At 42.6% G+C, this 15,399-nt stretch overlaps 1 protein-coding gene across 1 annotated transcript in view; it reads left to right on the forward strand.

Annotated features, from left to right (window-relative positions):
* The window catches only part of EZH1 (enhancer of zeste 1 polycomb repressive complex 2 subunit), a 298,197-nt gene that overhangs the window by 183,034 nt on the left and 99,764 nt on the right, over positions 1 to 15,399 (forward strand). The window contains exon 9 of the mRNA XM_086924094.1: positions 7,628 to 7,730. Within this exon, the coding sequence (XP_086780220.1) occupies positions 7,628 to 7,730 (103 nt within the window). The remainder of the gene's footprint in view (positions 1 to 7,627; positions 7,731 to 15,399) is intronic.

The following is a 15,399-nucleotide window of genomic DNA, read 5'->3' on the forward strand; positions in this document are numbered from 1 at the left end:
ACTTGGCTCTGCTCCTTTTGCACCTACGCCTGAGAAACCTGTTGTAAATAACCTTAATTAGATTGGAACTTCTGTACTAAGTTATTTGTAGAACAGATTTTTTTGACTTTTCTAAACTACTAATTTTAATTAAAAATATCCTTATAAAGCAAAACGAGAGGCCTATTTGGACTATGCAGTATTAAAGGAATTTGAACTCAGTCAAGTACATCACTTATTCAGTAAATACAGTTAAAAGATGTTGTTTTATTATTGTGACCCGAGTTCTAAATCAAACATCTGGTTGCATCTAGTCATCTATTGAACTGTAGTCAGTCACTGAGAGCATAATCTGATATAAACGTTTCTAATGTACTGCATTTTCAGTGCTTCTGAGGTACATGAGCCAAGTATTCCGTATCTGAGGTTGCAAAATAAGTGGGAAATGCCCTTTCTAAAGGTTCTTGGAAGCAGTGACTTGTAGGAGCAGGAAAGTTGAAAAGAGAAGAGAAGAAATAACCTATTTTTTATATTTAAAAAATGCATTTTTTTTTTAAATGAATGATGAAGGAAAGTCTCCTCGATTTCACCACCGGAAGTTAGTATAACCCTTAAGTTGTAGGGGACAGATTGTTAAGGTCTTGGAGGTTGACCAACAAGCGGCTGCATCTGCCACCTCCTGCCATTTCAAAATCCAAAGCTGTTTCAGTGTGGGCCGCACAAGGCTCATCTCTCGAGGGAATGGCATCTGCTTATTGACGTGCACTGAAAGACTGATGTGTAAGAGAGCAAACACACCATTTACACAAACAGCAGAAGGAATCGGCATGCAAGACTGGTGCAGAGTCACGAGGGTGGTTATTGGGGGTGAGCAGTTGAGATTCTGGGGCAAGAGCCATTCCAAAGAAAGGCCTGGTAGTGCCGAATTGGTGTAGTAATGAAAGGTGATTGACTGTCTTCCATGTTTACCACCTCCTTTGTTAAAGATGTCTGCCAGGAGTGTGGTAAAGCAAAGTGAGCTGCATTTGCACATTGTAACCATTAAGTCAAGGGGCCATCTCCAAATGATGAATTTTGGCTGGGATAGGTAGTGGTCACTTATCTCCATGTATGCAGGTAACGTGCCTGTCTAAAGGTCTCAGATGATACCCTGTGATCGATTAATGAGACAAAGGCTCTCTGGCTCACCAAGAATTACCCACAATCTTTCATAGGCTGGATCAGAGGTCTTTCTCCTGGGATGCTTAGGGTTAGAGGTGTCTTACAAAAGAGATTGCCAAATGACAAACTGCACCCTTTTGGATTTGATAATGTAGAGTGTGTGATATTGCAGGGCGTCATGCTGACAACAGGACATTTTAACATATACCTGCCTCCTCTCTCTGCTAAATACTTTCCTTTTTACTATCCATTTAACCATGTGACACATAGGTTTATCTTAATTTCAACTCTTGCACAAAGATTCAAGACATAATTATGCGTCTGTCTTCGAGCATCCCTGCAACCCCCTTGAAGCAGAGCAGACGGAGAAAAGTTGATCAGTCAGTCAAATAATTTTGATAAGTTTACCTAGCTTTACAATATTTCATAAAATACAGCATTCCGCATTAACTCGGATCACATTAGAAATTACAATTTTGTATTTAGCATTAAAAATATTAAACCTTTAAAATAATTGCAGGAACCCCAAACACTGCCAAAGACAGATATTTCACACATTCCTTTATAGAGTATACTGCATTTAGTAATGTTTGCATTCATAATGTCGTAGGTGCAACATTTGCTTTTTCATGTTTTCTTTATATTTGATAGTGCACCAATTATTCATATATGCATTCACATGATTTATAATGCTTTTATAAAATTAAGCAATGGTGCAACTTCATCAATATGTCAATTCTTCCATTTGACATCATTCAGTGTGAGGCCTGGCCCATTTCACATAATTCGTTACTTACCAGCATAAGGCAGAGAGGAAGTTGTTCGGATTCTTGTAGATCCTGTCAGAGCAAGCACATCTCTAAACATCCTTCATGAAGGCCACGGGCGGGCATCTCACACCAGCCTGGCATCATCGGCTTGCTGGGTATGCCATACATGTTTTGATTATAGAGATTGATAACAGACAAATATTGTTCAGCTAAATTATGCTAGTAAGAGGCCACCTAAAAACGCAGACAAGCCGTTTTTTTGGCACTAAAACAAAGGGAAGGCAAGAAGGGAGGATTGGAAAATAGGTCTGGTTCAATATTCCTATGCAAGGGTATTTTTAAATACTGTTGCAGTGTTGCAATTCTTTTTACTATGTTGTTTATTAATCACTTTCATTAGCACTGTGTTATCAAAATATTTACAACTATACACATTATTTGCGCTAGGATAGGTCGTTGTTTTTGATAAGATAATACAATGTGTTCCTGGTATGCATTCTGGAGTGTGTCTGTGCAAAATGAAAAGCGATTTAGAAACCATTAACAACAAATAATCCTGCAAGTCTCACAGTATTATTTGTTGCCCAGAATGCACCTTCCTCATATAATGTGCAGGTGGTCCATTGGTTTCATTCCAGCAGGTTTACTGTCTCAAATTGGTAGGTTGGAATAGAGCCTACACTTTCGCCAGAGGGTATAGAAACCTAATCGCAGGCCGAATTTTTTATGAAATTACAAAAAGAGTATCGATCCTACTTCCTATCCTGCCATGGTTGTCCGAATATGCAAGTGATTAGCACTATTAAGTGAGGAATAGTTTTATAGTAAGGTGACCACCTTAATGTCTTGTATGCATGCAACAGACCACAAATTGCCTCAGTAAAGCAGGGGGCAGCATTACAGCAGCGGTGGAGGCCATGGCGCCCACAATATTTTAAGAATACCCGTGACTGTGCAAAGGATGGCCACAATATGGCTACAATTACCACTCTTTTGCCAGACCCATCACTGTGAAATGGATGTCTACAAAATACCAGGAATTACCACCATTAAGCTAGAGTTGGGCGCCTTTGTGTTAGGAATATCCAAAATAAGTCCAGAATTACCAACATAATGATTTAACTACAGTGTTCTCAAGAAAAGAGACATTCACCATAACTGGCGGCACTTGAGCGGGAAGAGATTCCTACAGAATGGAAGACTGGATACAGCGTGAAACCCCAGAGGAGTTTATTTTTAACAACTAGAGCCCCCTGACGAGGGTTCTCCCTGATAAGCATTGGGCTTTTTTTTTTTTAGATTTTTTTTTTTTTTAGTTTTTTTTTTTAGAGTTTTATATATTGCGAACTCGACTCAAAGGTATCAGAGCACTTCACATGAGCACCAGCTTCATTACAGATGGACACATTCATTTTTGTTAGGCACGGGGAGATTATGTGATTTGCCCAGAATTACAGGATATTGAGCGTCCCTGCTGAGACTCGAACCCGGTTCCCCAGCTTCAAAGTCAACCACTCTAGTCGTAAGGCTATATCTTCTCCTTTCTCATTCGATTTTGACACTTTACTCATGGAAGCAAACTACCAGTGATGTTTAAGTGAATTTATACAGCAAAGCAAAAGCATATATCGTGCTTAATAAATTAATAGTATTAATGCAGTAGTTGTCTGGGTGAAGGAGAATGTGGCAATTAGTTGCCTATGATTACCTATACCCTACTATTCAACACAGTTGGATTACCTGACTCTAAAGCTGTGCAAAGGGAGACAGACTGCAGTCCATTATGCTGTGGACGGGCACCACAACATGTCAAGAATGATCATCACGGTCATGACTAGAATTATTAGTTAACATAAATGTACTGCGGTGCTGCTCATTGTACTTGGGGTCTTAATTCTGAGACTTTCAACAATTCAATAGTAACCTGTAAGAATGACCAAAAAGAACGTGGGCCAGACCGCCAATAGGACAGAGATTGGCACCATAGAAGTCTACAATATGTCCGCTATTGCTACCATTCCAGTAGGGCCAGCATTTTACCTGTAGTTGGCAGTATGCTAACTATGCCCTCAAGTTTGAAAGAATTGCCACTGTTGTGGTGGGGGCAGCATTTTACCAGGGTTGCACATTATGCCATAGAAAATCTCAAAGTACCAAGAAATGGTCATACTTCATGGATTTCCACAAGTTGCAAAGCATTATACCCATTGTACCTTCGCAACAATTTTACCAAGGTGGGTGATAAGCATCATCACACGGATGCCCAAAAGTTACCAGGAATTACCACCATTTTGCCAAAGAAAGTATTTCATCAAGGTGTGCTATGTGAACAATACCTGAACATTCTCATACATGAGAACAGAGAAACACATGTTTCTTGCACAGATACAGGAGTGCGCACACACTCTGGCACTTGCAGATATTCACATATGCAAACCCAGCATTAACATGCTTTTAAATATACCTTTGCTAGGTTCTAGTATTCTGACTTCTGCTGCTGCCATCCCTTTCTCATATGGAGGGATAAGCTCATGTAAACACTAGTGTAGTCTCTCCCTCATCGGGCTATGCACTTTGCCGGATGTGATTGCTACAGTAGGTTCTCCTCAGGGAGGGAAGGGAAGTAGTGGAGGTGGGAGAGATGGGGAGTTGAGGGAGGTTTGAAACTCTAGCTGGGCAACATGGGAGGGTCCTGTGGGTAGGGTCTTACTCTATCTTTCTTTGTTGGACTTCTGAGTAGCCCCTGTGCTGAAACAGGGAGAGCAGAATCTAGTGGCGGAGAAAGAATGCTAGTCCTGTGAGAGGAGCTTTTATTGTACTTCCTTCCTACTGCTTGGTACCCAGTTGGCGTTAACTTGTCAAAGAAAGGAGCTCTGACATGAGTAAAGATAGCTGCATTATCTTGCTCTTTATATAGTAATAGTTTGTAGGTTGCTGTTTTGTATGTCTCCGTCAACCATTTGTCATGGGTGGGTCTCTGGTGACCACCAGTATCTTAGAATACACACTTTCACTGTGGTAAAAGCAGTGGACAGCAGCCGTCCGATATGGCAGGCTGGAGTCAGCAGGTCAGCCATTTCAGGATAAAGGTGTATCAATGGTCCTGCTTGCTAAGGATCAATGATAGCATGTCACTTCCTATCCTATCAGCACATCTCCACCAGTCATTGTGAGGCAATAATCCTGCTGCCCTGAGTTGCAAGCCCCTGTACCAGTCTTTAAACTGGTAAATTTCATTCTGAGTTCCCTAACCCCTGTATTCAGGTCCCTGAGCTCCTCAGCCCAATCCTCCACCATGTATTCTACCTGCAGTAGTCCTTCCCATTTGGTGTGAAGTTGCAGTAAGAGGAGCTGTAAGTCTAGAGGGTTTACTATCAGGTTGTAGAACCCAAATACCGTCGATAGGAACTAATATTCAAGCCCGTCAATTAACAGGCCCGTGCTTATTTTGGGTCTTATCCCTTAGGCACCGCACGAATTAACTGCTCCACCGTTCCACCGGTCCAAGGCTCCAGAACTGTATGCTGGTTCATCTTCCACACTGGGATAACTGGAGCTTATGTAATTAATTCCCCCTTATATTAGTTCAAGCACCTTGCTGCATAACTGTTGGACGGGCTCTAACGGCTTAGACCCTTCACCATCTTGATGGAATTCACTCAGGGCATGCTATAGGCACCTTGTACACAACATGTTCACGACATAGATTTCTAGCGTGGCATGGTTTGCTCTCCACTGCGCCGTGTATGGTTGGCACAGGTTGCCTGACACCTGCTCACCTGAATGACCATTAGCACCTTAAAACTTGGCATGAGTTTGCATTGAAAAGTCCTGTGAGCAACACAGTTGGTTAATGAAATGTTATATGTCCCCTTCCTTCCTGTCAATACAGGCCTTTTGCACTCAGGCAAGCAATGAATGTCCTGATGATGATCCATTATTGCTAATTGGATCGAAACGCCGTCGACACAATATGTGGTTTAAACAATAGTGTACTATTATGTGCCTAAAACCGTATGTTTCCCACATATGTGAAGCAAATGCACTTTAAATTTCCTTTTTGCTCCTGTTTTTTATATGCCTGAAATACCCCAAGTATTTGTACTGTTTGATTGTATGTGTAGCACTGTGGATGCAGGATTGTGTCCCACTATTTCATTGTTGGTTCGTCTGATCTAATATATTCAAACATTGAATAAATTTCAAAGTCCGGCTGGACTTTTTTTCATTATAGTGCTTATTGTGGCCTATAATTATTGCAACGTTTATTTTTCCCGTCAAGGACCGTTGTCTTTAGGATATTCACTTAGCAGCAGATTAGATAATCAAATTACAAAGCCTAAAATGGTCGAGGTAGATGTCTATCAACAGACATTACCCAAATAGCTGTATGAAACTCAACTTGTAAATAATGTAAAGTATTAAGCAATATTCATGAATAAGTGTCAATCTACATACCTAAATAGACACATTCCTACATTCTGATACCTGCTTGATCTTTTGATTACTTACTTATTCAGTTGTAAATTCATATTGTCTGTTGATACCTCCTTGGGATCTCCTTGTATTTTTATTCACCAAACGCCCTGGACTGCCAAAGAAAATAATTTAATTTAGATTATCAGCGATATTTAAACTGTGAGCTCCTAGCTAGGTTCTTGGATACATTTTATGTATTACAGGACAGTTGGCAGCTCATTCTGCTGGTATGCAATAGCCGAGAACTTCCTCTTTTAAATCTAAAGGTTGATTACTGACTTTCTACAACATTTCTACAGTAATATGTGATTCTTGTATAAAAGTCTTCACACCAGTTGCCCTCATTGAAGGGCCTGTGCAATAATATTGTTAGATCTGAAACTCTATTGAAATTAACATGCACATCTGGATGTTTTGAATTATTTCTAGATTGAGGTTAAGTATGTGGTCTAAGATTAATTAAGCTAGTGATTCATAGGGGAATTAAGTACCACATTTAAAATAAATCATACACAAGTGTATCCCATTTTGCTTGAGCTATGCCGAGTGATTTGTTTTAAGGTGTCGCTTTGTACTCTTTTAAATAACCATAATGTTTCTTTCATAATTCTTTGGACCCAGTTATTTTTGGGGATTTTTCCATATTAATTACTGCCTTACGCCTTATTGTGAAATTAATTGCATATATTTTATACACACAGCTGTGTTCTGATGTGTCAATCAAGTATTAGTAACATACAAAATCCGCTCCACCACAAAGAACTACATAAATCCTCTGACTTGCGTGATTTCTCATAGGTCAAAATACACTACATTGTTTCTGAGCAAGATCTTACCTATACCATTGTTCAGACAGAAATTTAATAGGTGGTTCTGCTAGATGTTATTCTATAAGAATAAGACCAGCGACTGGAGACCCCATCTGGGTAGAATGATTTTAAAGGGGCTATCTGGTGAATGAAGCACGGTATGTCTAACGAGCACATGTCTTAAAACAAAGCAACATTTTATAATACTTATTGTTTGTGACTGTTATTGATGTGGGACTAGATAAAAGACCTGATTAAAATGATTTTTTCCAATAAGTTAGGCTGTCTTTGGACTACACCTATCCACTGAGGATTCCCTCAAATGGGGAGCTCTGTTGTGTGGAATCGTAAAGGGTGATGACACCTGCTCAAAATTATTCTCCTCCTTTACAAGAATAAGAAAGCAAAGTCTGTCTTTTTTTTTTGTAGGCATCAGGAGATGTACGAAGAACCAGTTCCCTATTGACAAGATCTTTAGTGCCATTTCTTCCACGTTTCCTGAAAATGGCTTTCCAGAGGAAATCAAAGGAAGGTAAGAAAATATTCTTTACCATTTTAGTATTTAGTGCATTTAGTAAAGATTGGGTTTAATATGATCTAAAAAGGGACTGTGAGGTCCCAAATAATAGAAGTCTCAGCAGTTTTTGGCTAGCGTTGTTAATGCTACAAACAGCCAAAACCGTTTCCAGTCTGTTGCTTCACTTCAACAGTGCAGGCACAGAATGGCAAAATCAATATCTTGTGATTTTCCTTCGAAAGGTTTTTAAAATGACAATGGTTTGCAGTCCTACTTGGTCATAAGACTCCCGTCATTGTAGCATCTTTAAGGAACTATCTGCCTTTTCTCACCAAGGCCAAATACTGGCTTGTGGTAACAACTTTCTCATCCATCCATGGAACTCAAGACTGGTATTGATATGTGATTTTGTGTGTGGCAGAACTGAGACTTTGTGCTAAGTGCAAATGATGAAAATGTAGGCACAGACCATAAGATAATATCGGAGTTGTAAAGAAATTTCTGTAAATGTGGGTTCTTGTCATGCAATAGATAGTACAGTTTTCTAAGTAATCTGGCTAAAATGAAATTGTTTACAGTCTCTACGAAAGGGGCACTTGTGAAGATATTTTTATCATGTGAAAGCTATTCTGTGAGTGTTGTAGAGTCCTGCCACCCAAAAAAATCATTTACAACTGGGTGGGAGGAAATAAACTGGCTTGATTTTTACCAAGTGAGCCACACTGACCCACCCCCCCCCCTTCCCCCCCTTCACTGTCAGTGGTTTGGGTGTGAGTTTTATACACAAAGTACTGAAGGGGCACTTAAGTGTGCCAAAGAAGTCTAATCCTGGTGGTGATATAAGTGGGGTTCAGAGGTTGTCCCAGTAGGACTTCCTTCCAGGAGACCTAATTGGTTCAGAGAGGCAATATATGCTTAGTTTTGTCAACCTTTGGATACCAATAGTGCAGCTAATGACAAAAAATGTATGACTTAGATTATGACATTTTTCCAAATGCCATATAAGAAAATGGTCTCAGACAGTAAGGGAATATATTTGGGATTAGGTTCACACAACCAAGCAAAAGCTCAGACATCAAATAATCAAAGCACTCAACACTGCAAAACATTGGCCTGATTTAGAACAGGGTACTCCGTTACAATGGTAACAGATATCCCGTCCGCTGAAATATAAATCCCATTGGTTGTAATGAGATTTATTTTTTCGTCTGACAGGATATCCATCACCCTTGTGATGGAGTAACCCGTCCGCCGAGTTCTACATCAAACATCAATTTGACATTTTCTGAAGGTATACACATTTTATTCCTAAACACGAACATTTCCTTTATATGTAAGGATAAAGAATAACCCCAAAACCTTTAATTTATTTTTGAAATAGCCCTAAATATCAGATGCCATATGTGAGCTGTCAAGCTTTCAAATATGAATCTGTTCTAGTCAAAGGGGTTGCGCAGTGGTTGTGAAAGATATCCTCTGACTCCCTTATGGCACTGGGAAACTATACTGCCTTGGACCAGTAGCTTAACAGAACTGTACTTCCCAGTAGCAGAAAACCAATTGCAAAGCAGTTTTTTTCCCCAATTTTATTTTCCTTTTTAGGTCTCGCCTACGCAGCGCGCATGCGTTGCTTAGGAGACATTTAGCCGTCGTACAGCTCTTTCTCTAAGCACATACTCATGCTTATGGCGGCATACAAATTGCTGGAGTGCGCAGCGACGTGCAACAGGCACAAGTGTGTGCTTGGAAAAAGAGCAAACGGCTGCTGCTTAGCGCGCGCGCGTGAACTCCCCCAACCCTCTCACTTGTTTTTTCTTTGTTGTTACTGCCCGCGTGCACTCCCCCCACCCCTCCCACTTGTTTTCTCTGTTGTTACTGCTCATCTCTCTCTCTAGATCCCTTCTGTCAATTTTTTCCTCTAAAGCTCTCTCCAGTAGTTGCTCTTCTCTCCTGCGCTCTCTTGTGATTGCCCCTTTCTATATGTCCCTCTTCCTATTGACTCCTTATTTTCACTATCTTTTTCTCTTGTGTCCCTGCCCCTCTGTCTCTCCAGACATTGCACCGCTTGCTAGCTCACACTGATCGCTGGCACCTCATCCTGTTGTTGTTCCCTCTCTCTAATGTTACTGCTTACTCTTTGTTCGGTCACTGCACCCACTCGTTTTCCTATCACTAGACCCGATTTTCCAGTTACTCTACAGTTACTGTACACCCGGTTTTTCCTGTTACTACACCCTGTTCTGTCCCCTACTTCTCTTGTCACTGCCTCTTTCTGTTTTGTCACTTCCCTCCCCTCTTCTTCAACTACCGCTTGCTAGTTCACACTGATCGCCGGCACCTCATCCTGCATTTACCAATGCTTCCCTTAACTGCTTCCCTTATCAGTTTACCACCGTGGAAATACTGTTTACATTGGCTTTGATGGAACTATATTTTCATAAAGTATTGCCTTTTACTCTTGGGGCATATTTATATGACTATGTATAGCCCAAAGATATTAAGTGATTTGCATAGACTCCCAGGATGTTTCAAGGAGCTGCCGAGACTTGAACCAGGATCCCCAGGTTTTGGGTCAGGAGCTCTGGCTGCTGTGCCACATCCTCTCCACTCATGGGTTTTCTGTCAGAAAGCTCCTTATTTCTACCGGACGATGATTGATTGTAACAGCTCTTTATTCACTACATAGGCTAAACTGATACATTACCAATGCTTGTTTAAAATATCGGCCTTGTTTTCAGCCCACATCGGCCTCCCCTGTGGGTTGTATATCACATATTGTAGACTTGTTGTACTAGCCACAGTTAGTTATGTTTTTGTTCGACACAGAATCAGTAAAAAACAATTATTGGCATAGACAATAGGTCTTGCCTTTGGGACCTTCTAAGTATTTAGTTATGTAGCACAATATCCTTGGTGCAACAATATTTACTGTTGCGTGGCTAAACACTTATACGGTCCCAAAGGTGAGACCTATTGGCTATGCCAATGCTTGATGACCTATAGTTAACAAACCATAGGATCATGGAGGATAGTAGTCCATACCGTTTACATAACATAGATTGGTTACAATGCTCAATCATGTATCAATTTTAAGAGTTATCCGTTTCGCAATATCAAACAACATTGTGCCCACCGAATGAGTGTATGTGGCTGAAATCTAAAATGTATGTGTCTGATGGAGGGCAGAGGTTCTGTGTGCATGTCGAATTAGATCCTCAGATCGGTAGTTTGATCAAAATCGTCTAGAATTTCTAAAAGGTATGTTTGGAGTGGTTGCCAGGTGTCTCTTGGACGTGAGGTGGGTGGTTGTAATTGGGAGGATATGTCACTATTGGTGCGGAAGGTATTTCAGGCTAGCAATCCAGCACTTGAATGTCGGATGGTGTTAAACCCCAGCATTTGCTACATTGCTATTGCTACATATCTGCGTACTGATTTCCGAACCATATGAACAAACCCAAGCAGCGGCTGTAGTGGATTTGGTGTAAGCGTCTGGTTTATCATGCGTGATTACATGGTGTATACAGTCGTTCAATAACCGGCTATTTTAGTGCAGGTCCAGGTTTGTGTGTATAAAATCCACATAGGAGGACTTGAAATTAGGGCATGTGTGTGAGCGGGTGTTATACCTACCATGGACCCTGTGAGGAGTCATGTAAGCCTGCCATATCAATTTAAATTGTTGCAGTTTATGGTGGTGATTCATAGAGTTCACTGGTTTGTGTGCAACAATGCTGCCATTAAAAATCTGATATGTCATGACCCAGTTCCTTTTCCCATGCTTCTCTTATTCGAGAAGAGTCTCGCCCAAGTAGACCTGTGCCTTCATTTAGTTCGAAATAATCTACTATTGCTTGGCACAACTCAGATTTGAAAACTTCATCCCTAAGCGCCATGTTAGGGAATCTCCATTTGCGTTTGAATCAACCTGCCGGGGGAAAGGCATCTGCACTAATACTGATGAATGATCCGACAGGGTGCCTGGTGTATGTTGCATAGATGTGGTCCAATTTAATAGGCTGGGTGATCAAAGCCAGTAATCAAGATAAGTCCATGTGTTGTGGTATGCATAGTAGTATGTGTATGCTGCCTGTAGCGGGTGCAGGTGGTGCCAGGCGCATTCAGGCTATATTCCTGTGTTAGGTCTACAAGTGTGCGTTGCGACTTGGGTTTTGTGTCTGGAGAAAGCGAAGTATTATCCTGAGTAGGGTCCAATAACAAGTTCAAATGGCCCCCCAGGCAAATCCGTGTGGGCTCCATACGATTGATTCAATACATTAAATCTAAAAAGAAATTCTGGTCATCTATATTGGGGGCATAGACATTCACAAACAGGATGGTGTGCCCCAGCAAAATGCCCTTACCATTAGATAACCCCCTCCCCCCACCCCCTTGTTACAGTGTACCTCTAGTGGGCTGAAGGGATGTATGACGTTACAATGCATGCTTTTACCACGCATGCCTTTACAACGCGGTTTTTACAACGAAAACCTTTACAACGCGCAGCGCTTTGGGGTGCTGGATAGTGAAAAGTTTAATTTACTATTCCAACGCCAGTCCCCGTGGACACTAGGGAAGGTGTTGGATAGTAAATTAAGCTTATTCCCTATCCTAGAGCGCCCCCCAGCGCAATGCGTTGTAATGGTTTGCGTTGTAAAAGTTGCATCGTAAAGGCGCTGCGTGGTAAAAGTTGTGTTGTAAAGGATGTTCGAGCTGTAAAGGATGTTCGAGCTGTAGTTTGCAAAATATCTACGTGGGCCCCATTTCTTGGCAAAGGATATTGGGGTGTTGGGAGATGGGTGTGTTTCTTGTAGAAATGGACTATCTATTTGATGACGTTGCAAGTGTTGTAACACCTGTTTGCCTTTACAGGGGTTATTGAGTCCCCGTATATTCCATGACGCCAACGTTAAAGATGTGAAAGGATAGGTTCTACTGTTGGCCCTCATAGTGTAAAATAAAAATGGAATCGTGGTGTAAATCTGGTTATGTGGTGCACAGTATGGAGCCATATCTCAAGCGTAAGAAACTGTATGAGTTTTGTCTCCGACGATGGGGAACAGACCGCAGTCATTCTTCTCGACGCCGTAGTGGGCGCAATGGACCCAGGCGGAGAATGGTGGTTTGCTGGTCTTCCTGCCCCTGGGGAGCCCCCCAGAGGCCTCAGCATGGGCAGAAGAAGCCCCTTCAGACCCACCGTGTGCCTTCAGTCTTCTTTCTTCGAGACCCTGAAGTCTGATCTTCTTCCTTTCCCTCGGTGTCCTTCCAGAGAAGCCTTGGCAGATAACACACTCCTCTGGAACATGGGAAGCTGGAAGGCAGAGGATACACACCTCATGGTGGTCCGACCTGGCCTTTTTCCTGGAGCACTCCGGGCATTTGTCGAATAATGCAGGCATATTCGACAGAAAACAGAGTGAGAAAACCAAGGAGAAAGGCCCCACAGTACAATAAAGTACTAATTCTGTGAAAAACAGTGAAAAAACACCAAATAAGTCCCAAAAAGGGAGAGCTCAATGCTCCAGGTTCAGCTAGCAGGAGCGGGAAAAAGAACTGAAAGTAAGAGGGACCTGCAGGGCATTCTGGGATACTGTGTAGTTCTGGAAAGTTCTCAAAGGCACAGTATCATGTTCTGAGCCACATAATGGCATCCTATGGGGCTTGTCTGTCCATGTCTTCCTCTCTATCATTCCAGAGGGGTTTTTGCTGAAGGCAAGGGAAATCTGGACAGGCTTTGCTGTTTTGTGGATTTTTGGTGGAATTTCTAGTTGAAGTACTGGACAGTGTAGCCTGTTTATAGGCTGCATTATATGTCTTTAAATTCTCTCTTAAGTGTCTGTGCAGTTCTGCATTTTTTCGACACTTTAAGAGATTATTTTTGATTGCTCCGGGGTCCACGCACATGGGCGGGACTATTCACTAGATTATGACTATAACCGAGATACCCCTACTACAGAACTGGAGTTACAGAAAAGAAACTACTCCTTCCTCTGCCACTATACTACCCCCAGAGGAAGGGGCCTGCCAGTGAATATGGGGCCCAGTCACATACCTCCAATGAACGACAGATGCTGCCCAGATGTCCTGCTGTTGGTCTGCTGTTCATGGGGCACAAACCCAATGTAGGTGTCTCAGGGGAGAGTCCAGGACGATGGTGACTAAGAGACTAGCCGCCAGAGTCGGGACTGGGTGGTCGTCCGAGGGGTAAGTTGCAATGTTGATCTGCTTGTGGCTGCCAATGCCCCTCTTACATTTGTATGCCGCAGCTCTCCACACTGGAGGGCGAGGGCAAGCAACAGTCGCTGCCAGTCAGTCAGTGCAGCAACCGTCCCCCCGCGGCTCAAGGTGTAGCCCCCAAGTGCTGACGATGGTCGCCTGTGGGGGCACAATGCGACCAGGTGCTAATCAGGGCGCACCTCCCAGCGACCCACAAAACAGGCCGCAGCTCGCGAATCGTCAAAGGGCCGCCGAAGGCCCAAATAACAAACAAGGCTGGGCCAGGCTGGGTCATCCCGCGGGGGTGCAGGCAGCAGTCGCAGGAGCAAAGCCCACCTTGTGGCGTGTTTACCGATTCGCACACCGGATCTCTGCTGACCATGTTCGTCGTCTCCCAAACAGCTCTGCGTCCCACAAGGCCGGTCTCTGGGGGACGCCGCTGGCCCAGTAGCCCAATGCCGCAGCCTTGGCTGTGGAGTGTCAGCCAGCACACACCAACCACGATGGAGCCGCCCTCCAAGGCAACCACTGTCTAGTGAAGACTTCATTAGGACGTCCATGCCCCAGCAGCACAGAGAAAAGCAGAATTCAGGGATGCGGCCCAATCTCCTCCTGCGCAAATGGCGCCAAGCTGTTATCAGTAGGAGGAATCGTCCCTTCAGGCACTCCCACGAACCCAGCAACTCTGCAGTCATCCTATATAGCACCCCAGGGAGCCTCCAGAGTGCCAAAAGTATGTGTACAGGTGCCGCTGTGTGTCTGTCGCATCTGCAGTTGCTTCGGTAAGAGTAGATGAGGAATTAATACAGATTGCATGCTGTTTTTTAGGCGGCTCCGGCGGACCTCCGGTGCTACGCGGCAATTTTGGTTGGCATCCTGGCCACGCCCTGCAAAAGTTTAGACTGCATTTAGGGAAACTGAGTTCTGTTTTGCCAGATGGCAATAAGATATTTGTTGCTGAATGTCTGATCGTTTTACACCCAACAATGAATCTTTTTGAAGCCCAAATTGTGAAAAGTCTCACTGCACATCACAAAGAGTGAGAAGATTAATGGAAAGTTTATGGAGAAATCTGGAGATGTTTCAATGAGCTATAGCTTGTATAGAAGCTGTAGCTTCCCTGACCACGTCCCAGAAAGACTGGGACTTGCGCAGTCATAAGGTGATGACGATGTCTAGTAAACTACGACTTCTCCACCTGTCAACTTATTTAAATCTTTTAAATCTTCTAGAGCTTTATTATATTAATTTAAACTCTTTCAAATATGATAGTATTGTAAAGAAAACAAAATCGCCATTGTAAACATCCATAAAATTCAAAGAGGAGCTTGCCAACTCCGAGGCATGGGGGCACCCACTTAGCAACAGGAGATAATTGTAGCAGATGCTGTGTCAAATTGTACAGTAAGACTTGCAATGTTTTTAGAAAAATACGAAAGAGCTCACCTTCAAGGGTGGGGATGAAGAC

This window comes from Lissotriton vulgaris, chromosome 5 (assembly GCF_964263255.1).
Source record: "Lissotriton vulgaris chromosome 5, aLisVul1.2, whole genome shotgun sequence".
NCBI lineage: Eukaryota > Metazoa > Chordata > Amphibia > Caudata > Salamandridae > Lissotriton > Lissotriton vulgaris.